The sequence below is a fragment of the Haliotis rufescens genome, unplaced genomic scaffold, assembly GCF_023055435.1.
Source record: "Haliotis rufescens isolate VD_foot unplaced genomic scaffold, xgHalRufe1.0.p SCAF_18, whole genome shotgun sequence".
NCBI classification, from domain to species: Eukaryota; Metazoa; Mollusca; class Gastropoda; order Lepetellida; family Haliotidae; genus Haliotis; species Haliotis rufescens.
This window is the reverse complement of record NW_025963868.1, coordinates 21522652-21547956: the sequence shown is the minus strand read 5'-3', so window position 1 is coordinate 21547956 and position 25305 is coordinate 21522652. Positions and strand designations below refer to the sequence as shown.

Here is a 25305-nt window from a genome sequence, read left to right as displayed (position 1 = left end):
ACCATTGCCCTTAAGACACATTATGTATGTTAGACTATTGCCCTTAAGACACATTTAGCTGGAATATTGCGGAATCCAAAATTTACATTCAGCATTGACACATTATGGATGTAAGACTATTACCCTTAAGACACATAATGTATGATAGACTATTACCCTTAAGACACATTATGGATGTTAGACTATTACCCTTACAACACATTATGGATGTAGGACTATTACCCTTAAGACACATTATGTATGTTAGACTATTACCCTTAAGACACATTATGGATGTTAGACTATTACCCTTAAGATACATTATGTATGTTAGACTATTGCCCTTAAGGCACAATTTGTATGTTAGACTATTGCCCTTAAGATACATTATGTATGTAGACTATTGCCCTTAAGATACATTATGTATGTAGACTATTGCCCTAAAGACACATTATGGATGGCAGACTATTGCCCTTAAGACACATTATGGATGTTAGACTAAAGTGGGAGGATGTGCAGCCCAAAGTGATGCAGGTCTCAGACTTTGACCACTTGGTGAACCCGTGAGTATTGGTATGGTGATGACAAACCTAGAAACATAATTGTGGTGGACCGGCATTTGAAGTTACAATTATAAGTGCCTGGCATGCCAAAGAGATGCAACTCTGCACTACTACACATTATGAGTGTAAGACTATTGTATAGTCCCCAGGGAGTTGAGAATGATAACTAGATAGCAAACGGATTCACTGGTTCGGGAACTAATAAAAAACGTATTTGAGCAGATACTAGTACCTGGGTAAGTGTGGTATATAAATGTATGATATCATTTTAAAAATATATATGTAACAACTACCCTTAAAATTATCAATGTAAGACTATTACCCTTGAAACACATTATCTATGGAAGACTACAGTTATCCTTAAAACACATTACATTCTGCCTGTAAGTGGCCCTAGGCAGTGTACAAAACATCATACAATTATATGGGCCTGTAGCTCCTCCATATTTTGTACCCACAACTGATGCATAAGTGATTGAATATTGTTTATTGCCGCATTCAGCAATACTCTATCTTTATCACCAGGGCATGTAAATAACCAAGTCTATGCCAAATAAACCAGTGACTGAAATCATGAGCAATGATCCATGTCATTGGGGCACAGTGACACGCAATAAGAATAAATAATTAACAAAAAATATATACGATAATGTTTTGAAAAAACATTATATACTCACCGCCCACAGAAACGCGAACCATAGAAGTGTATCTTTATTCTTGTCACGATAGCCTGCACATGATTTCCAAACTTTACACGTTAATCCTGCACGAGACAAATGGTGAATCTTGAGTCAAGGAGCTACGACGTCACATGGGATGCGTTCATGAGCGTCTGGTCACGCAACATAACAGTATGTTGGTTTGTGTATCTAATATCTCTTGAATATGAATAATTCTTCACATATTAACCAACATGTATGTATTCATGTTCCTTTTGGTGGTGAGTATATATTGACAGCACATGAAAGTGTTAGCACAGAGATCCACAACAGTTTTATGTATCTTTGGAGTGTTGTGTGACTTGGATATGATAGACACTTCCAACATTAGGCTGGTTTAAAAAAATCAACCCTCCATTATCTTAAAAATAATGTGTATTTTTCAGTTTTTTCTATAAAATTGCATGTCATGAAGTTAGTTGAATTCATGTGTTTCCATAAGCTATTCACAATCCCACACTGTATAGTTCTTTATGTAATATTATGTTTTCTCCTTGTAACCATGGTAACAGTTTTTCAAATATTGATATTTTGAGGATGGATTTAGATTTGAGTTTAATGTTTTTATATGTCAAAGTGTTATTCTATGTGGCTGTATGTAAGTTGTGATTGCAGTTATGTGTCTTTATACCAAGTAATAATATTTATATTTTAAAGAGTAAAGATATTATTTGCAATATTATTTGACGTGTAATATGTCCAAACCTGAGTCACACGGGGCTCTCCCACACTGTGTATATAAAGCCGACATACCCAACTCACTCACCTTTTTTCTTTGTGGTGATTTACAAATATCTTTGCAAACATATTCCCCTAACGATAAAGGTCAAAGTTAAACAAATTGTTTGTATTGTGCCCTATAATGTTTAACGTTAAAAATAATATTGTATATCAGTATATTTCTAGAGTCTCACAATTTCTTTTCATACCAAATATATCAAGATGAGTTGATAACAGTTTAAAACTCCAGCTACAGTGGCAGAGAGTTTAGTGATGTAATTTGATTGTGATGTCACGGTAACAGATGACATCCCAATGGCCAACAAAGCATACAATTGTGATGTAATTTTATTGTGGAGTTATCTCCTTGGAGAAGGGGATATAATAGACGAGTAGCTATTATGGAGAAAGGTATAGTTTCATTAAACAATTGAACTAAGTTTGTTTACAACTGTTCAGTTTAAGAAAACAAGACCTGTTGTGTATGTTATAGGCCTAGGGCACTTATTATGGCAAATACGGTAATCTTAATGGGTCTGTCATCAAGTGATTGAGTCTCTATATGATGACCTGGTTTGCCATACACAGACCCATAGTCTATACTAGATCTGTACTTGACTGGTGTGTGTGCACTGCGCTTCTCCATAACCAGGAATGCAAATGGCCGACATGCGTTGTCATGGTAACAAATGTCTACATTACATCAAGAGATGAAATGAACCCGTGTGTTGCACAAAAGGTATTGACTATTGTATTCTGAGTGTTCATTGGTCTGAAATTTGAATTGTATGTTTTGTTTATGACTTCTGTTGATTCCTTCTGATTCCTTCTTTATCTAATGCTTCTGCACAACTCCTTCTTCCAGCTAATGTGACTTACATAGAGCGGGAGGGCTTCCCTCACCACTCACGCAGGTTTCGCTCTATTTGTAAGTTTGCTTTCCTTTTGTTGAATTTACGTTCCTCTTTAGTTCCTCCACATATTTGTTGGGCGAAATTTTTTTTAATTGGTTTACAGATTTTCCTACACCAAATGGGGAAAAGATCTGAAAAACGTGTTTTTGTTCTGCTGATGCCTAGTAATAAATATATTGATGTGTGTAGATGTACAATGTGTTACCCTGATGGGCCTACACAGACTTCAAATAGAAACATTTGAAAAAATTCTGTTTTTACTTTAGTGACACCTTTCACTTTCCCTGATTGGCAAACACAGTTATCACATAGAAACATTTGAAAAAAAATTCTTTTTGACTTTTGTGACACCTTTCAACAATACTTTTTTTTCAAACAAATTTGTAAACCAATAAAAAAGTCTGGGCTTACAACAAACTTTGCCTTGGTTTTATTAGTCACGGCATGCCTTGGTGTTGGAACCTTTATTTTATTCATGACAATGAGTACACTGTGTTATGTCACTGGTTATTAGCTCACCTGACTTTCCGTCAAGTGAGCTTAAATCATGGTCGTCCGTCAGATGTCAGCATCTCTATAGTCTTCCCTGAAACCATAAAGCCCTGATATCACCACATAACTAAAGGTAGCCATCAAGCACTTATTCCAGCTGCTGCTTAATCCAAAAAAGGAGGCATACATTTTTAGCTCACCTTACAAGAAGTCATGTGAGCTCTCTAGTGTGGCATCCGTCAGCCTGAAAATATTGTCTCCTCAGAACCCCCTGGACCACTGAACTAACGCTTCATATACTTCATCGTACTTTGGTAAAGAGGTTTGAATCCAAATTTTAATATGATGACATGCTATGAACTATATCGCCGAATCTGACTACACCCTCCGTATCTAGGCTGCTGAACTCCCACAGGGCCACCCTAAAACTATTTCACATTTGTGTTTATTGGCTGGTTAGAGCACAACAGACCACCAATACAGATAAATAGACGACAGTAGTCACCCTAACCTGGAACTATTCAAATGTTTATCTCTACTAAAGCCTGGCAAACAGACAGCAAGTGTTGTACCAGACTTTAACAATTCAACAATCCATGGCTACCATAACTTGTGCTGAGGACAATTAAAAATCTAACAATGGTACAGTCAAACACCAAGTGTTGAAGTAAAAGCTTGGTCCCTGCCTATTCCTTCTTTATTCTTAACTTGATTGTAAACATAACGGTCAGTCGGTTTTGAATTCAATACTATGCATAGTTGTGGTCGCTTATCACAATGGCAAGCAATAATATAGAGAGGTCAACAAAAAGGCTATCGCTGTTAGGAACTGGAGATACGGTGATCCAAGGGATATAACTCACGATATTTTGTAATTATCTCCCCTTATCAATGCTGTGTTTCTTTGCCAAAGGTGTTCATGATTCAAGTTCTGATTATTAAGTTATTTATTAAATTATGTAGCGTTTAGATTGTTTCCAATGAAATTAGACAGTGTAACAGTGAATTTATTTTCTATTTTGAAGTTTAATTTCTGCATTTAATTTGGAAGTTATTCAAGTTGTTGAGGAAGAAACATTGGAGCATGGGGTGTAAGAATTGTTGGTTCTTGTACATATTTCAGGAAGTAAATTTTGTCATTGTATCGTATAGTTATGTAATGTTTATGTTTAAAATCACAAATATCATAAAAGATTATGATCAAAATTTCCAGTCTTCAGAGAAAAAGGAAGTAGCATTCAGATAACCCGAGACTGGTGTTCCTGTTTGTGTTTTTAAATCAAGGGCTGTTTATTTTTATCACTTGTTTGTATTTTATTTTCCAAATACACAGGAAATAAAAATTAAATCAAATTGCAAAATGATACTTTTCTAAAGTGATTTTGATATTCAGAAAAACTACAATTGAAACAAAAGAGATTCCACATGTGTTCCTTCGAATTACGAGTAAAATAATTTTTTCCCTAAACAATTCAATATTTTGTCTGACATATGTTCAGGGATCAAAGGACTGTTCTGAAAGTTTTGAAAGTTTGGTTTAACAGATAAATTGACAAAAAATGAAAATTGCATGCCTTTCAACCTCACCTCTGTTTCATGAAAGCTTTGTCGCTTTGTCGAATTTGACCTGTTCCTGTTTTCACTTCCATAGCTCAATACCCACAAACAATTCAAGCATGCATATAGTTGTAGTCATTAGACATATGTTACTTTACCAGAGTTTAACTTCCATTTTTTCCATCATATTCAACTCATGTGATGTGCTTTTGTTATTTTTTTTATGGCCCAAGTCCAGTTTTCAAGAGGCCTTTAGAAGTCGAACATGAATACATGAAACTGTTTTTATGAATAAGAATAAGGAAATTGTTATCCATAAAACAAGGTGTGGTGTATTCCTTGACCAACTGCTGAACTAACTTAAGAAACATCAGAACCTGAGAATAGAACCTGCATGATCAGGGTTGGTTTGGTCATCTCCTACACCATCTTCCTGAGGAAAGGGAGTTAGCTGACTGTAGAGTCCAGTTTCCACCCTTGCCCAACCAGGCTGGGATTGTAGAGTCATTTTTTGGCTGGACTAACCAGTCCAATCAAAATCTGGTCAACATCTTGTTCGTGAACTGTTGTGCTGATTTTGGTTGATTGCAGGATTTGCAAAGCATGTGTTCCGCCAAATCGGCATGAAGAGATATTTTTCAGATCTTTTCATGTTTTTATTGAAGGTGCTCAGTTAACGAAGTAAGACCCATTTTATCGCAATATAGATTTTGAATATCAATCAAATTGTCTTGACTGGGCGCTATCATTTTGTTTGAAGCAAATGCAAGTGATGTGTGAGATGGAATCTGATTGGTCAGTAGGAGGGCCAAAGAAGCGAGATAACTCATAATAACCACTGGTTGCACTACGATCGAGCCCAGAAATTCCAGCCTAGGTTAGCAAGGATGGAAACTGGACTTTTATAGTCAGTTAACACCCTTGCCTCAGGAAGATGCTGCAACAGTGCATGGTCAAAGTCATGACCTCTTATGTGCACCTCGTCACACTCTACCACAGTCCCCTGGTCAGTGGAAGTGGTCTAATGTATAGAGCACCTTCCCGGAGAGCGGAAGGTCGGTGGTTCGATCACCGGCCGTATCATACCAAAGGATGTTAAAAGATGGTACTTGTCATTACCCTGCCTGATGCTCGGCATTGAAGGGGATGATACAGTGACTGATCAGCTCAGAGTCAGTTTCTTGTGTCTGAGTGGGGTATTCATGTTAAACTGTGGGCTAGCACTATTAGAGTGACATTGTTCTGGACACACACACACACAAACACAAACACAATCACACACACACAAATGTGTGTGCAGGCATGTAACTATATGAGTGCAATTATCTTGAACATGACGTTAAACCCCATTCCACGTCACCAATAGTTTGTTTGTTGGTTGTTTTGTTGTTTAACGCCGCACTCAGCAATATTCCAGCTATATGACGGTGGTCTGTAAATAATCGAGTCTGGACCAGACAATACAGTGATTGATATCATGAGCATCAATCCACGCAAATGGGATCGATGACATGCATCAACCAAGTCACCTTTTACGGCAAGCATGGGTTGCTGAACACCTATTCTACCCCAGAATCTTCACGGGTCACGTCACCAATGGAAACACCAGTGAAGATCCCTGTTAGATTAGGTCTTCAACAACCCATGCTTTCTGTAACAAGTGGCCATGGTATCGTGAGAGGTGGCTCACAGGATCAGCTGGTCAGGCTTGCTGGCTTGGTTGATGCATGTCATCGTATCCCAATTAAGTGGATGGATGCTCATGACATCAATCACTGGATTGTCTGGTCCAGACTCGATTAGTTACAGACCGCCATCATATAGCTGGAATATTGCTCAGTCCTGAGTTGAACAACAAACAAACAAACAAACGGAAGTGGATTCTTTTGTTTCATGACGAATACCTACGGTACTTAAGCACTGTACTCGCACTGATTTTTCTTAAGTTTGTTCAGCGGTAGTATTGAAAGATTCACCCTCTCCTGAGAAGGGTTGAAATTATATTCGGAGTCGAGTTATGTATTGTAATACACTGTTGTGATGGAATTTGTGAGAAAAGGGTTATATGAATATTGCTGTTTCAGTCTCTCCATACGCCATCGGCGCCCTCATCAGTGCTGGTCTTGCCATCCTCCTCATCATAGTCTTTGTTGCCCTTGCCATGAGGATGAAGGTGAGGGTAGGGAAATGGATGGATGGATGGGCGGGTGAATGGAGGGATTGATGGGAAGGTGGATTTGATATATGGGCCACTTAAGGCATTGAACGGGATGGTGGTTGCATTGCTGAGAAGAAGGATGAATTGGGGAGGGGGGGGGCGGGGGAATGGATGGAAGGTAACAAGGAGGTCAATGGGTGCAGGGTAAGAAGGATGGTAGATGGATGTGAGGAGGTGGATTGGTGTAGGGTAAGAAGGATCAATGGATGGTAAGAGTGAGTGAGTGAGTGAGTATGGTTTTACACTGCTTTTAGCAATATTCCAGCAATATCACGGCGGGGGACACCAGAAATGGGCTTCACACATTGTACCAATGTCGGGAATCGAACCCGGGTCTTCTGCGTGACGAGCGAACGCTTTAACCACTAGGCTACCCGACCGCCCCTGGATGGTAAGAAGGATGGTGGAAGGTAAGAAGGATGGGTGGGAGTATTGATGGATTGGATGGTAAGATTGTTGGGTTCATGGTAAGAAGGATGGGTGGGTGTGTTGATGGTGGATGGGATGGTGAGATTGTTGGGTTCATGGTTAGGAGGATGGGTGGGTTTGTTGATGGTGGATGGGATGGTGAGATTGTTGGGTTCATGGTAAGAAGGGTGGGTGGGTGTGTTGATGGTGGATGGGATGGTGAGATTGTTGGGTTCATGGTAAGAAGGATGGGTGGGTTTGTTGACGGTGGATGGGATGGTGAGATTGTTGGGTTCATGGTTAGAAGGATGTGTGGGTTTGTTGATGGTGGATGGGATGGTGAGATTGTTGGGTTCATGGTAAGAAGGATGTGTGGGTTTGTTGATGGTGGATGGGATGGTGAGATTGTTGGGTTTATGCTAAGAAGGGTTCATGGTAAGAAGGGTTCATGGTAAGAAGGGTTGGTTTGTTGATGGTGGTTGGGATGGTGAGATTGTTGGGTTTATGGTTAGAAGGATGTGTGGGTTTGTTGATGGTGGATGGGATGGTGAGATTGTTGGGTTCATGGTAAGAAGGATGGGTGGGTTTGTTGATGGTGGATGGGATGGTGAGATTGTTGGGTTCATGGTTAGAAGGATGTGTGGGTTTGTTGATGGTGGATGGGATGGTGAGATTGTTGGGTTTATGCTAAGAAGGGTTAATGGTAAGAAGGGTTGGTTTGTTGATGGTGGTTGGGATGGTGAGATTGTTGGGTTTATGCTAAGAAGGGTTCATGGTAAGAAGGATGTGTGGGTTTGTTGATGGTGGATGGGATGGTGAGATTGTTGGGTTTATGCTAAGAAGGGTTCATGGTAAGATGGGTGGGTTTGTTGATGGTGGATGGGATGGTAAGATGGTTGGGTGGGTGTGTTGATGGTGGATAGGATAAGATGGTTGAATGGGTGGATGCATGGTTAGAATAGGTGGATGAATGGATGGAAAGAACACTAGATTTGTTGGTGGGTGGATAGATAGAAAGATGAATGATGAGTTTGGCTGGATGGAAAGAATGGGAGGATGACACGAAATGTTCCGTCACATTACTTGACTGTGCACCTGGTGCACTTGTTTTGCTCTAAGTCACATTTCTGAAAACTGTATAATTCACAAGTGATTTTCATGCAGAAACGTGAGCGTAAGATGCGAGAGAAGATATCGCGCGGCCATGATGAGATGCTGGATGACCAGGAAGTGGAGCTTCTTGACGAGAGTCTCCAACACCAGCCCGAGTACATGGTGAGCAGAACCTCCCTATCAATCCATTCTTCTAACCACCTCCCCATCAATCCATTCTTCTAACCACCTCCCCATCCATCCATCCTTCTAACAACCTCCCCATCAATCCATCCTTCTAACTACCTCCCTATCAATCCATTCTTCTAACCACCTCCCCATCAATCCACCCTTCTAACCACCTCCCCATCCATTCATCCTTCTAGCCACCTCCCCATCAATCCACCCTTCTAACCACCTCCCCATTAATCCATCCTTCTAACTACCTCCCCATCCATCCATCCTTCTAACCACCTCCCCATCAATCCATCCTAACTACCTCCCTTTCAATCCATTCTTCTAACAACCACCCCATCAATCCATCCTTCTAACCACCTCCCTTTCAATCCACCCTTCTAACCACCTCCCTATCAGTCCCTCCTAATATAAAAGAGTAACGACTTTTTATGATTTTTTCCACCAGCCGTCAGAGTACTCTAAGCTGCGGATGTCGTGGGAAATTCCCCGGCGAGACATCCGCCTTGTGGAGCAGATCGGGAAGGGGTCGTATGTGGAGGTGTGGAAGGGCAGGATGCGCAAACAGCCCGGCACTAACGACATCATGCGAGTCGCTATCAAGAAGCTCATCTGTAAGTGAGAAATATGGGTATCATCCTCAATTATCAAGGGTATTAAATCTCCATTTTATTTTAATACCCTTGACTCTACATTGTCATAGATTTGCTTGTGTGTTGAATCCAAGTGTCTCCAGTTGGGATTCCAGGGTGGAATTGGTCCCCTGCAACCTATGCTGATCGCAAGAGCCGACAATTTTGTCAGGTGGTTTGGCTGGTTGATGGCATGTCACCGTACCCCAAAGACATGACTTGGTGCCCACAGTGTCAGTCACAGGATTGTCTGGTCCACACTAGACCAGACAATCCAGTGATTGACATCAGGAGAAATTCATATACGATGACATGCATCAACCAAGTTACTGAGCTTGACCACCGGTTAGTTGCCTCTTACGACATGCCAAAGCTCCTTTTATGTCAAGCATGAGTTGCTGCTAATTTAACTCAGATCTTCATGGGTGTGCAGCATGTATAGACTATCGAATACATGATTTCATCATGAAATGGACAGTGATATCAGCTCAATAAACCTATCCAATAAAATTGGTATCACGATCCGATAAGTATGCAAATGAGATCACCTGGCAGGAACTACTTTTAAGCTTCTTTCATAGATGCATTGTCTGTTTGATTGAGAAGTTGTGTGATTTTGCCAAAGAGTTTAAATCGGGGTTTCCCAATGTGTCACAATGTGTCTGTGGACAAACCTGACAGCTCATCATTTGGCACTATATGATGAATGGGGCGCAGGTCACTCAAACATTGTATTCATACATGGTCTGGAACAGTGGGGTAGTCTTGTGGTAAAAGTGTTCACTTGTCACGCCAACAACCTGGGATCCATTCCCCACATGGGTACAATGTGTGAAGCTCATTTCATCCAGCGTGATATTGCTAGAATATTGCTCAAAGTGGCAAAAAACCATATTCACTCACTCATATGCAGTTTCTAAAGTTACTATATTAAGTGAAAAACATTTCAAGCATAGAACATTTTTAGAAAGACATATTAGAGATTATTATCTTTGTGTGTTTCAGTATTGTAAAAATATATCGCCAAAGGCTCACATAATACATTTTTGTTCCTAACATATGATACTTATGATATGGAAACACTTTCAGAAAATATTCTCCATGACCCACATCAGTCAGTCAGTCAACACGACAACCTGAAATGCTGTTTGAGTTGAATCATCCAAATTGAATAAGGGACCCAACACTTTTTATTCTGTTCCAGAAAATATCGTAAAAGATATTTTCTATTCTAAAACAGTGAGTGTTGGCTGGATAGCGTGTCCAGCAAGTTTTACCCCCCACCAAAAGATTGAAATCATTTATCTACTTCATGGATTAATTTGCTTTGAAGCCAAACTCCTTTCCCTCCCTCTAGATATGAAATGGCCGATTGTGGTGCTTGACACGTGCATTTCCAGTTAAGGTGCCACTTCCTTGACACATTATTTAATAAGGTCATGTGGGTCCTGTTTGTTTCAGCTGAGTCGACAGAAAATGAGCGTCGGCTGTTTGTGTCCGAGCTGGAGGTGATGAAGATGCTGCCAGCCCACATCAACATCATCCGCCTCATCGGCAGCTACACCACCAACGGTGAGTCATGCTCAACCATGCACAAATAAAACTGGTCTTGGAACTAAGTTTTAAGAATTGACTTCAGTTTGTTTTTGTTTTTTGAGCTGTGTGGAGTGCATACCATTTTTAACGTTTATAGCTCAATAAACGCAAAACATCTTGAAGTCAATACTGTGACATATACCAGGGTAAATATAACAATGATAGCTTAACTGACTGCTTATTTAATCATTAACACAGAACCCTACTGACAACAGTACAAAATCAGTGATATCGTGTTCAGTACAATAATGCAATGAAAGCCCCACTCAATCTATTATCTGCCAATCAGGAAACAGTAGTCTGTTGGTGGGTGTGGTCTAATTTGTTTAGGTTTATTGTCAATAAAATATAGGGATGGATGGTTTTGTATTTCATGGACATGTACTCTTATTTTATCAGTTTTACTGAACATAGCGCTTAGAGCAAATTAATTCTGGGCATGTGAATATGGCAGTACACATCATCATCATCATCATCATCATCACCATCATCATTTATATATCAAGTTTATGTGCATGTTTATCTCAAGCTTACCAATATTATTTGTATTACTTTACTCAACACTAAAAATTAGGATTGCTGAGAAAAAAAGTTTCTAATTATATTTTTATTTTGACCAACGATCCAACGTTTTTTGAGAAATTATGTGTGTGTGGCTTGTTCTTGTGTACTTTTATGTTGATTTCAATCCACCGACCCTAAGTTTTGAAAAATGATATCCATGAACCAACTTATTAAAAAAGGCTTCAGTCGGTGCCATGATGTTAACGTGTTGGCGTGTTCCCACAGAGCCCTGGCTGGTGATGCTAGAGTACACGTCGGAGGGGAGCTTACTGGCATTCCTACAGAAACATCGCCCCGGGCAACAGGAGGTGGTCATCAACCACAGCAATGAGAACCAGGCAGTCCGGCTGCAGAACCAGACCCTTGACCCCCACAAACTCCTGGCCCTTGCGGCCCAGATAGCCAGCGGCCTGGACCATCTTCAAAGGTTCAAGGTAGGCTGGCCGTCACTGAATGTTTTCATGACCCCTAGATATAAACTGGAGGCCTTACTGACCTGAGACTTACTGACCTGAGACTCGACTTGCTTACCTGAGACTTGACTTGCTTACCTGAGACATACTGACCTGAGATTTACTGACCTGAGACTTGACTTACTGACCTGAGACTTGACTTGCTTACCTGAGACTTGACTTACTGACCTGAGACTTGACTTACTGACCTGAGACTTGACTTGCTTACCTGAGACTTGACTTCCTGACCTGAGACTTGACTTACTGACCTGAGACTTGACTTGCTTACCTGAGACGTACTGACCTGAGATTACTGACCTGAGACGTACTGACCTGAGACTTACTGACCTGAGACTAGACTTACTGACCTGACTTGGACCTAATTACTAGATTTTAGGACTAACAGACCCAAGACTAGGTGTGATTGCTGTTGTAACTCGGCATGTTTTGTGTGTGCAGCTGATCTACTACCGCCTGAAGACTGCCCGTGTGCTGGTTGGGAAGGGAGGCATCTGTAAACTCTCCGGCTTCGGATTTCCCCAGGAGGTGGCAGAAAGGAATATATATGAATTGGTGGGTACTGTAATCCAAGTCAGAAACAGTGGACACAGAGAATAGGAAGTTCAGGTCACACTGTGTGTAGTGAACTCATGCCTTGTCCTTCAGTAGTGTAGGCTCACAGATGGCCAGGTCGTCCAAGGTGCTCACTGGGTTACTTCCCTTAGACATGCCAGGATCCTTTGACAGTGCTATACCCATGCTAGTCCAAATTTACTACGTGGGTACCCACCCCACTATTTCCCGACCCTACCCGGGTACCCGCTGTAGGTCACAAAAGATAGGTTCAAAAAGTCTGATTGGGAACACGCTAGTTTGACCTTAGCCCTGGACAAATCTATTTAGGTGTCCACGTATAAAACGATCTGGTCATGTATACACTGAAGTTGACTGAAGTTGACTGAAGTTTTATCTTTATTCAAACATACAAAAGTCAGAAGGAATGTGTGCATAGTCAGAAAGAAATGCAAACATAAGTGACTAATATTGTAGTGTAACCATGGAGTTCCAGATAATTTTTCGCATTAAACAATATATCACATGACTAACCATGGGTTTGGGTAGACTTGGGTAGACCTACCTGACCCGAGTACCTGAGTTAGCCGTCCCAGCCCTAGTTTGTTGTTATGCTCACTCAGCAATATTCCAGCTATGTGACGTCAATCTGGACCAGACAGTCCAGAGATTGATATTCTGACTCACCTTCTCACATCAACCAGTGTAAAATGACACGCTGACACCAAGTCACAAGCCTTACCTCCTGAACATTGTAGGCCATTGCTCATGATATCAATCACTGAATTTCTGGTCCAGACACAATTATTACAGACCGCTGTCATATTAGATGGAATATTTCAAACAAACATTTTGTTTTCAGTCATCGTCCCCTGTGAGGTGGCTGGCCCCGGAGTGTCTGGCGGAGAAAGTGTTCAGCATCAAGACAGACGTGTGGGCATATGGAATAGTTTTGTGGGAAATCCTACATTTTGGTAAGTGGCATATAAACAAAATGTATGGATCGCTTGATGGTAAGTTTGTCTTATTAAACACATTCAAATAGCTTTTTGCACTTGATTTATTGTCATGCAACAATTTTATTAAACTTTAATTAACAGTCCATCTGGTGATTGATTGGTTACCCAAAATCAGTGCAAAATTATGCTATTTGGTATCACGTTTTGAATAAACAATTTCGACCATTTCTTTGATTTGTCACAATAGTCCATTAACGCATTCATCGTGAATGATGTTCTTCCCATCTTTTTCATTGTCTGCCTTCCTTCTACTCTCTAAACATGCAGTGCTGTGCAAGATGGTTTCTTGGCTGTTGTCAAGAGGCCTTCCAAGGGGGCAATGGCTGCCTCCACTCTGCTGCACATGTGGTCTTTGTGGAAGGAGTGGAAGGTCTTGCAGTAGCATCTTCAAGCATATTCACAATACACTGCTACCCTTTTGATAGAGATATTTGTGTCTTTCCGTGAAACTCAAAACTGATTCTCAAGTGGATATTTTTACAGAATATGTGGTGATCTCTATCAAAAGTAATGAGTGGAGGATAATAAGATGATTTCTGTGGCTGTACGTGATTGTGTGCATGTTTCAGGGATGACCCCGTACCCGGCCATGGGGCCCCAGGAAGTGCTGGAGAGGGTGCAGTCCGGGTACAGGATGCCCCAGCCCCAACACTGCAGCCCCCACCTGTAAGTGTCCAGGGTTACATTCAGGGGAAGTGTTCAGGGTTACATTCGAAAAGAAGTATACAGGGAGAAGTGTTCAGGTTTACATTCAGGGAGAAGTGTTCATGGTTTTATTCAGGGCTGAGTGTCCAGGGTTACATTTAGGGAGAAGTGTTCAGGATAACATTTAGGGGAAGTGTCCAGTGTTTCTGAATTTTGTTTCTCTCAAAGCACTTTGTACTCTTTGAAAGCCAAAATGAAGATATTGCCTTTGCCTCAACAGAGTTGCCTCCCTTTTACCATATCTGAGATTACTTTGCTTCGTGATTCAAGTCAGGTCTGGAAATTGAGATTGAATATTTTCAAGTTTTTTTGTTTCTCTACAGGTTCAACATGATGTCAGCTTGTTGGCATGGCAACCCTGAAGACCGTCCGACCTACAGTCAAATAATTGAAGCTCTCACAGAGTTAGCTCAAGATCACTACACACACATCATGTTCGACCGACTACCAGATTATCTAAAAACTCCAGATGCTTACGAGGAAACTGTGTCTTGAATGACCTTGATCTGGAAAATAAAGGTCATTTGTCAAGACAGCCTCGTCAATGTTTGACAAGTTTAATGTCATAATCATATATGTATGTATTCTCAAGAAATTTCTTTACTGAATGACCTTGACTTTGCTATAATATTGACCTTGACAGTAACATGGAGTCAGGGATCATGGACACAATGTTTGACCATGCTACAAATGTGCTTAGGTGCCACTAGTGTTCAAAATGCTGTCAGCACTGACGTGAACTATTTCCTATAAAGGAATGAAAACAATATTTTTAGAAAATATTACTGTATTGCAGAAAGATTGTACTTTGTAAATGACCTTCACCTCTGATGTCTGAAACCTTGACCTTTAGAGGTAGTGTTTCTCAGATATCTCCTGAAATCATCCTTCATAAGAGATTGAATTGATAGACTTTGTCACACCTAATATTTATAATCTCACTGAGACAAGTTTTCTCCAAGGAATACTACTTGCCTTTTAGTTTCAGATACTGAGATGGCAGCTACTAATAGGAGGGAATAGATGCTACTCAAACTTTGATAGGGATATATTAGATGCTGTTTGAAGATGCTGTCCTACGATTAGTACTTGTTATATTGTGCGACACGTTTTGACTTTTTTGTTTATGGATTCAACTAAGATCTACAATAGAAAATAAGATAACAATATTTTGAAGTAGTTTTATCATTGATGGATAAAAACCCGTACAACTTCAAAAACATTAGGTCCATGCTGACAGTAATTTTTGAGCATCTATAAACCAGAACAATTCCTTCTCTTACAGTACAATAATGTATGTGTTGCCATACAAGCAGTTAAGATCTTGTATCTTGACCAGATTTATCATTCAACTCTCTCAAAACAAATTCATACAAAACTAAACATATCAGCTTCTCAACATTTTTATTGTTCTACTTTTGTCTGTCATTGTGAAAACAAAGGTGTAGCCTTGATGTGGAATTTTCAACTTCACATTTTCAAAGTCTGATATTTCAGTATCCCTATCAAACATTGAGTAGTATATTTGTGGATTTATTAAAATAAATATATGCTTATTTTTGCATATGTTGGTGCCAGCGGTAAGACTGGTAATGATAGGTGCAGAACCTTTCGTGAAACATCGATGAAAGATGTCACACTTACCTGAGATTCACTCTGATTGAGATCTACCAGCAGCTTCGGTTCATTCAGAGATTTAACCTAAGTGGAAAAAGTCGACAACTTGCTTCTTTAGATGCTCCTCACACATTAAACTGAAGAGTAGCTTTGAAAATTAAAGTAAATCCGCTAGTCTAAGACTTTGAACTTCCGGAAGGACTAGTGACATTTCATTGTGTAATACCACTTTTACCATTAATATCTTATTTTTGAATTCATTAAGGAAATAGGGACAGCTTCCTGTTTATAGTCACGGTATTTCTTCCAATAAGCGCCCGGACTCTAATAGGTGCCAGCCTCTAATAAGCGCCATTTTCGAAGCAGCTAACAACACAATAAGCTCATGGTCTCTAATAAGTGCTGGGTCTCTAAAAAGTGCTGGGTCTCTAAAAAGTGCTGGGTCTCTCATAAAGGCCATGTGTGTTAGATTTAGATTACCCTCTCTTAAATAAATAATAAACATGCATTGAAGTGAAGGATCCCGTGTTTAGCAGCACATGGCTGTGCATTTTTCTGTAAGAGGCTTCCATGTGTTTATGCAGCAACACCTTAGTTGTAATACCAAGTTCCAGGTCTCTAATTACCGCTGAGCCTCCATTACCTGCCAGGTTTGGAAACTCGTTCAAAGAATATGAAAGTGCCAGATTGCTTATTAGAGAAACTACGGTAGCTGAAATACTGCAGCTGCATTAGATCCAGCTCAATCTCTGGAATTGTATCAATTTCCTCAACATTTGATTCCTGTTTGATACTTAATTAGTACTGATACTAAAAACTGATACTAAAACTTGATGCTATTACTTGATACTGATATTGTTAAAATTATATTTGATGTTAATACTTGAAATGAATATGGATATTGATACTGATACTAATACTTGATACTAATACTTGATACTTATAATTGATACTGATGTGGATAATTAATATTTGATGTTAATACTTGATATTTATATTGATACTTCATACGGATACTTGATACTAATACTTGACACTGATACTTGATACTAATACTTGACACTGGTACTAATACTTGGTACTGATACTTGACACTGATACTTGATACTAATACTTGATACTGATACTCAGTTGTTATTTGTCTCCATGAAACAAGCAATGTGCATTGTTACTTTAACATCAGTTTTATCCCTATTTACACTGTCAGAGGTGAGTGTGCATTCTGACTTTTAGAAATATATCCTACATATGCATTGTACATAGCAATACGCTTTTACACTTCACGTTTCCACACCAACCTATTTGATGTGGTCTCATTGTGGTATCATTCTCATTCCTCAGAAAGTAATTACTTCAAATAGTTTGTGAATTCCACAGATGACATCGCCATGTGAGTTTGACTAAATTAACAGTGTGCCGGTTATAACCTTTATGTTAATATTCAGGGTATGACTGTCCCTAGGTTTAATTATATTCAAGTGAAGTTAAGTGAAGTTAAGATTTTCGAAAATTAATTAATTTGAAATACAGTAATTTAATTAAATTATTTTATTTATTTTTTCAATATGCCAAAGACAGAAGGAAAAATTGAAAACATATTAGATGATGTTGACTTGTTTATTTCAATGAAATGTAATGTCGATCCAAAACAGCATTTTAAAAAAATAGTCTTGCCTGAAAACAGGAAAATATTGATGTGTAAACTTCATGTTCAATGAGGGGGACACATCTCCACTCTGTCAGTCATGTTCAATGAAATCCACTATGACTCCCAGAGAAGTACACTGTATTCAGTTTCCTGGCTTAACTCTACTGATGGCTGAAATGGTGTGTATGGTCCAAAGAGATTACCCTGTAATTGAAATATTTAAGAAAACAAATTATTGATTAAGGGAAACCTTAAATCTAATTGTTTCTAACTCGCAACTTGCAAAAAGACAATTGGGGTAGTTCTTTCAAAATATTTTCATAATTTATTATTTATGATTCATAATTTGTATCACTCATCCTGTCCGTTTTTCATAAACATGACCATATTCGAATCTGATAATTAACTTAATCATTTCACTGAATTTTCATATCAATCACATCAATCTCATTTTTTGCAGAGATATGATGTTTGAAATCTGCTCACTCTGTGTTCATATAAAAGTGTTTTTAGTCTTTTACTTCAGTGAAGAATCTCATTCTGATTTTAATCTTATAGCTCAACCTTTTTGCCGAATAGTATTACAGTCTCGTGCAATTTTGTAGTACTCTCATGTCAGTATTAGTTTTGAATGCTGTATTAGGTGTAAAAATTGTGTTGCCTCTGTTTGAGATTGTGTTGCCTTTGTCTCAGTCACATGACATTATTATAGTCACATGACATTCTGGTAGTCAATGACCATGTAGTCACATCAAAATTTGTAAATATGGGAGGGGAGGTAACTCTTACTTGTCATTAAAACCCACATTTACTGAATTAAATAGTTTTCTTATGAGCTCACTTTAAAAAATTAATTTCAGATTAATTGTTTTTCATTTTTGGTTTTGGAAAAAAATATCTGTGAGCTTAGTAACTGAACAAAGACCTCAACTGTAAAATAATCCCATTGAGACAACCTTCCAAATTCTGATCATTCAGAATACTTGCCAAAGTTATTCATACCATGACATTTCTATCGACAGAAACAATATATCTACAGTAATGACTTTTCCATTATGGATGATATTGTCAAAATTCTGTTTTCATTTATATTTTGTGACCTTCATTAGATCATGTCATTATATTATTGGAGACCCCCCTTTTTTCTTTGTGAGGTAGTCTTGTGGTTGGGGTGTTGCCTTGCAATGCATACCGGTATACCTGGGTTTGATTCCCCATATGGGTAGAATGTGTGAAGACCATTCTTGGTGTCCGTCACTGTCATGCAATTTCACCCCGCCCCACCCCTGCCCCACCCCCATAAAACATGTGTGTTTCCAGATTCACCCCATCGATAAATAAGGTAGTTTAGTCAGCTTCAAGCGGCTTTAGGCCTCACTCATGGTCTCTTAACAAACTACCAGACCTAAGAACTTATTTCACAAAAATGAAGTTAAATTTAGACACTTGTTTTGATATATATATGTTACATTCAGTGTGTAAAATGACTCAGTTTACAGTTATTTTTCCATTTGTTATATTATAACAAATTCCAAATTTTGCTCTATTTCATCACCAAGTGACTGCAAATGATAGGATTGTAAAAAAACAACAACATCAAAGTATATATATATTTTGTTTATGGGGATGGGTTCTCATCCAAGCATAATTAGTTCATTGTGATGTTTTTAAGCCGTTGTGAACCTCTTTATAACTTTTAGTCAATCTGAAGGAAAAAGTATTGTAAAATGACTGAAATATTTTGGCGTTTTGTAAATTGACTCAGTGATTATTTTACTCATTGACTGTAACACATATATGATTGTATTCGCTCATGTCATGTTGAAATGTGCATAAGTTCCTGGCATTTATCTGCCAATGTCTTCGCCATTGACTCGCCAATTTCTTCAGAAGTTGCTAGATCTCATTACTGTAGTGGAATGTAAGTTTTTACACCATGTATATTTATGGTAGTAAATGTTTTCCCCTCCGATTATATTGATGTATTTTTCATGTATGTTACATATCAGTTTACAGGGAGTTTAGTTCAACTTGTACAAACAAATAATGTGGTTGGGTTCCAAGTGAAAAGATCTGGTTTTGATATTCGTAGCTTTCAACGCCAACTGTCATCCTAGGCCATAACAAATAAATTATATGGTGTTCGAAAATTTGAGATACATTTGTAAGTAAAGAATTTAGATAACTGTGATATTAATGTTATGATCTGAGGAATACCAGTAACCATATACTAGACTCAGCTAGCTTCCCCCCAGGTAGAGGTGAGGCAAGGTGAAATGGGGTTTCAAAATTATTGCACTTATAGGCATGCACATGTATTTGTGGTATTCATCATGCTAGCCAGCTCAGATACCATGCCACAGTTTAACATGGATACCCCACTCAGACACAGTGTACTGACTCCGAGCCGACCAGTCCTTGTTTTAGCCCCAAAATGCTGAGTGCCAGGCAGGGCAACAACAAGTTCAATCTTTTAATGTCTTTTGGTATGACGAGGCCGGGGATGGAACAATCAGATGATTCAGGTGTTCCATCCACTAGACCATGGGGGCGGTCTCAGGTAGAAGAAAGGTTGTCACATGTTTGTTGAGCTATGTCTTGCTTCCCAACAGCTAATGTTTCATGATAACTCCATGCGTTCTAGTCACAACAATCACAAACATCACATTATCCCATATTCACATTATTTTGTTCTTTTTTTCTTTAAATGTTTGGTCATGGTGAAGTTTTGTTCCCAAAGTACAAATAAAATAATGACAAAGAATGCTGCAATGAAATGTTTTTTTACGAACATCTGTTTATCATTTTGCAACGAATTTTTTAATTTTGCTACAATTTTAATTTCAAGAAGTTGTTTTAGGAACTTATTTTTTGTTTAACCCCTGACATTTTAATTTTATTTATATTTCATAATATTTTATACAAGCAAATACATTTGAAACAAGACAATAAAATGGTCAGCCCTATGCGTTATAAAATGTGAATTTGTGTTAATTTGAATCTGTTTGAATTTAATGATATTATTTGAATGAAATTGTCTCTGTGTTACTACAGCTGCTACAGTAGCAGCAAGCTGCAGCAGCAGGTGCTTGTTTAATACATGTATAGATGTGTGTAGTTGACATGCTAGAGGTCACGTCCAAATATTCATATATTGTTCAGACAAAACATTATTTTAGTGATGTTATATTTGTTGTTCAGTATTTGAATTTGAATACATAACCATCATTTATTATTCGAGTCGGTGTTAGTCCCTTTGAAACTAATTCTGTGATTTGTGTTGAAAATCAAACTGGTTCATTAAAGATGTTGATATTTTTTATTGTATACCACTCAATTTTTGATAAGGATACTAAGAAATCTGATCCAAAAATATATTTACATGTATTGAGTGAGCACTTGGGTGGCCCAGTCATATACAGAGTTGCCTCCCTTGGACAGTCAAGGACCATGTGATTGTGGGTTTGAATCCAGATTCTCCCTGATTATGATCTGTGGTTTGTCAGCACCATGTCATGTGGGTTTCAGCAGCGTGGTAAATGTGTAAGATAGCATCACTTCAGGCTTGCTGTTCAGTGGTCCCAAGACACAAACCACTCATAACATTAGAATATGAAGTTTGGTGTTTGATTAAATAACAGCAATATCTCTGTCAAAGGTTTAGTGGTATATATGTCCCACTGTTTGCTTAGTTTTCATCAGACATTGGAACATGAACATGCAGATGACATAATTAGTTGGTTATTCAATTCTGGATATTCGACAATATGAACCAAAATACTTGTTGATAAATTTGATTACTTTAAATACTTTTAGATATACATAAAAATTAATTGAATTATTATTTTATAAGACTTTGGCTACAATAATGAAAAACTAAAGTACAAATCAGTATCTGTTCTGATCATATTTTATCATACGTATTAAATGAAAAGAATCAAATCAAAGAATTGTATATACTTCTTAAAAAAAGTTAAGGACCACCCATCTTTCATATGATTATTATTAATTTGCTATGGCATAACAGATCAGGTGATCCTTACCTTTTGAGTAGTATGTGAGAATTTATATAAAGTGTGATCACACAAGTTATCCTTTAAACATAGAGAATTTGAAGATTGCATGAGAATACCCATGATGTATCCCTGAAAGGGTGCATTTAAAGAATATATTTAGTTGTTTATCATTGGTTCAGTGGACAGTTGTTATCCCAAGTCCTTATACCAGACACAGACATTGGAATCTGTATCCATGGAAATATCTATGCTTAGCTGTAGCTGTGATTTAAACATATTTTAATTTCATTATATTTCATTTCATTATATCTCATATGATTGAAATCTGGGTTGAACAGCCATAATTGCTTACCGGTATGTGAATACAACTCCAGGAAAACAACTTGCAATAGTAACAAATGTTATATTTGGGATAAATCTTTCTAAAAAAAGTACAAATTCCAGTACTTTTGGGGGTTGAGTCCCATCTGGTATATCCTTCTATTAAAGGTAACAAGGTTTGAGTAAACAATATGTATTCATGTGAAAAAAATCAACTTTACCAAATAAGTTACTTCTATAGAGAGGGTCACTGTACATTGAAACACAACTTTAGGCTTCTGTCATTCATGATTGGATTCAAATGTCTGTGCCTTCATTATCATCAGGCCATGTGTTTGTGTGTTTGCTTGTTTTCATGTTGATTTACCATACATTTGTCCAAGTCTTTCTGTTGAATGTGCTGTGATGTAGCAACTCAATATTAAACTGTATTGTATTTTAACTATATTAAACAAACCTCACCTTCAACTTTTAGCCTCTGTTGTCACTTCCTGTTGTCATGTCGGAGGGTAATAACCCAAACTCTGCTACCCCAGAGTGGGAACCTGACCCCCTGCTACCCCAGAGTGAGAACCTGACCCCCTGCCACCCCAGAGTGAGAACCTGACCCCCTGCCACCCCAGAGTGAGAACCTGACCCCCTGCTACCCCAGAGTGGGAACCTGGCCCCCTGCTACGCCAGAGTGAGAACCTGACCCCCTGCTACCCCAGAGTGGGAATCTGGCCCCCTGCTACCCCAGAGTGGGAACCTGGCCCCCTGCTACGCCAGAGTGAGAACCTGACCCCCTGCTACCCCAGAGTGGGAATCTGGCCCCCTGCTACCCCAGAGTGGGAACCTGGCCCCCTGCTACCCCAGAGTGGGAATCTGGCCCCCTGCTACCCAAGAGTGGGAACCTGGCCCCCTGCTACCCCAGAGTGGGAACCTGACCCCCTGCTACCCCAGAGTGGGAACCTGGCCCCCTGCTACCCCAGAGTGGGAACCTGACCCCCTGCTACCCCAGAGTGGGAACCTGGCCCCCTGCTACCCCAGAGTGGGAACCTGGCCCCCTGCTACCCCAGAGTGAGAACCTGACCCCCTGCTACGCCAGAGTGAGAACCTGACCCCCTGCTACCCCAGAGTGGGAACCTGACCCCCTGCTACGCCAGAGTGAGAACCTGACCCCCTGCTACGCCAGAGTGAGAACCTGACCCCCTGCTACCCCAGAGTGGGAACCTGACCCCCTGCGACCCCAGAGTGGGAACCTGGCCCCCTGCTACCCCAGAGTGAGAACCTGACCACCTGCCACCCCAGAGTGAGAACCTGACCCTCTGCTACCCAAGAGTGTGAACCTGACCCCCTGCTACCCCAGAGTGGGAACCTGGTCCCCTGCTACCCAAGAGTGTGAACCTGACCCCCTGCTACCCCAGAGTGAGAACCTGACCCTCTGCTACCCCAGAGTGAGAACTCGACCCCCTGCTACCCAAGAGGACCAACCTGACACCAACTACCCATGGGGCCCTACTAGCTGATGGTAAGAACCCGACCTCCTGTGAACGTGACGATCCAGACCCCTTACTACCGGAGGATGCTTACCTGACCCCCTACTCCTATCCCCTGCGATTCCGACCCCCAAACTACCCGTGGTTACTAACCTGAGGTACTGTTACCTCAGGGTTCGAACCGATCCCCTACTGCCTACGATCCCAACTCCCTACTGAGCTATATGACGGCGGTCTGTAAATAATCGAGTCTGGACCAGACAATCCTATGACCGAAGCCGAAATTAGACGCTTAATATGCAACATTAGATATGACTACCAGGAGACAGAGAAACACAACAGCCATAGATGTGTATTGCGATAACACACAAGAAGAAGATAACTTTCATCCAGAGGATCAAGGCGGGGTAAAGAAGCAGATAATCCGTTGTTCCTCCCAGGTCGTGGGTTATTATTAACGACTAACATATAAGTACTTTGGAAATGGAATTCGTGAATTGCTTGTAATTACTTTCTAATCCATATCTTCTGACATACTGATGGTTTCGCGCCTCCCAGCCTAAGTCCGTCAGTTTTATAACGGGGAGATTGACGCTTCACCATTGGCAACCTCGTCCATCGTGTGTCGGAGTGACTAGTGCACGTGCTGCACGAAATTCACGTGGTTGAAATATGACACGACACACAGGGAGATACAGGTCAGCGGAAGATTGACACTTGACGCGCCTGTATCATCTGTAAAAATATCCAACCTGAAAAATGGAAAATGTTCCCCTTGCATGGCCCCCGTACGGTGTGGGATCGCTGGGTGGCAGATTTGAATGAAGGCCACTGGCCCATGTACAGGTAAAGTGCACACATACATATTACAATGGTACATGAATTCATAAGTAAATTATGCCATAGTATATATTCTAGTGTTTGCAAAACTTTATCTCGCTTCATAATTTTGACAAATATTTACATAATTTTCTGATAACCTTACGTCGTTGGAAGACAGAAGCGATCTAAATTTATAGATATTCGGATTAGGGCAATACATTTCAGGCAGATAGAGATGTCTTATCTTCTTTTATGGTTACATATTAAGATAAAATGATTCATCTTCTATCCCAAGATTACAAAGAGGACATAAAGGTAAACTTAAATCAATCCCCGACCATCTCTTTTCATTAACTTTTAACCTTAACAACCCTGCTCTCAGTCTTATCAATATGTTACGTTGTTTTCCATCTGTTAAAAGGGTGTCCTACTTCACTGGTTCGATTAGATTATGTAAACTCTTTATATATGTTATATCTTGAACTATTTATCAATGATCGATGATACTTATCAATTGCAACCTTTTTATACCGTCTGAGAAAAGTAAATTTATCTCCGACACACTGAGCGATCCATACAAATCCAAATTCTTGTGAAAACAACAGAGTGCGTACAGTAGGTGCATGGGTTTGGTATCCGCATTAATCACAGTACATAAGCATATCATAGGCTTTCTCAGGAATTCTGTCATAATGCATTTCGGCAAGTTTAAGTCAGTATTTTATACAACGACAGAGTGCATTTATGTACAACGGATATTGGCCACATACAATTACATTAGGTGTTGGAGGACCAACGTTGAGAAATGTCTTGCAAGCAATTAAATGGACAGTTTGAATCTTTTCAAATCTGTTTGTACCCCACGCCTCAGCGCCATATAATAAGATAGGCTGCATTTGGGTGTCGAATATCTTAAAAACAGATGGGTCCACAAAACCAAGTAAATACAAGGGATGGATGACTTCCATTAAAGCTCGTTTACCCCTTGAAGACAAATCTAGAATA

The 25305-nt window shown here is 39.5% G+C and overlaps 1 protein-coding gene across 2 annotated transcripts in view; it reads left to right on the top strand.

Moving 5' to 3' along the window:
• The window catches only part of LOC124148006 (fibroblast growth factor receptor 1-like), an 81801-nt gene extending 59333 nt beyond the window's left edge, over positions 1-22468 (top strand). Inside the window, exons 6-15 of one of the 2 annotated variants that reach the window (XM_046518926.2) lie at positions 2847-2909; positions 7029-7117; positions 8735-8845; positions 9306-9471; positions 10951-11061; positions 11875-12083; positions 12561-12674; positions 13537-13648; positions 14263-14359; positions 14722-22468. In XM_046518926.2, coding sequence (XP_046374882.1) covers positions 2847-2909; positions 7029-7117; positions 8735-8845; positions 9306-9471; positions 10951-11061; positions 11875-12083; positions 12561-12674; positions 13537-13648; positions 14263-14359; positions 14722-14893 — 1244 coding nt within the window. In that variant the 3' untranslated portion in view covers positions 14894-22468. The remainder of the gene's footprint in view (positions 1-2846; positions 2910-7028; positions 7118-8734; positions 8846-9305; positions 9472-10950; positions 11062-11874; positions 12084-12560; positions 12675-13536; positions 13649-14262; positions 14360-14721) is intronic. The other variant, XM_046518927.2, reaches the window with a different exon arrangement.
• Positions 22469-25305: the final 2837 nt, after the last annotated feature.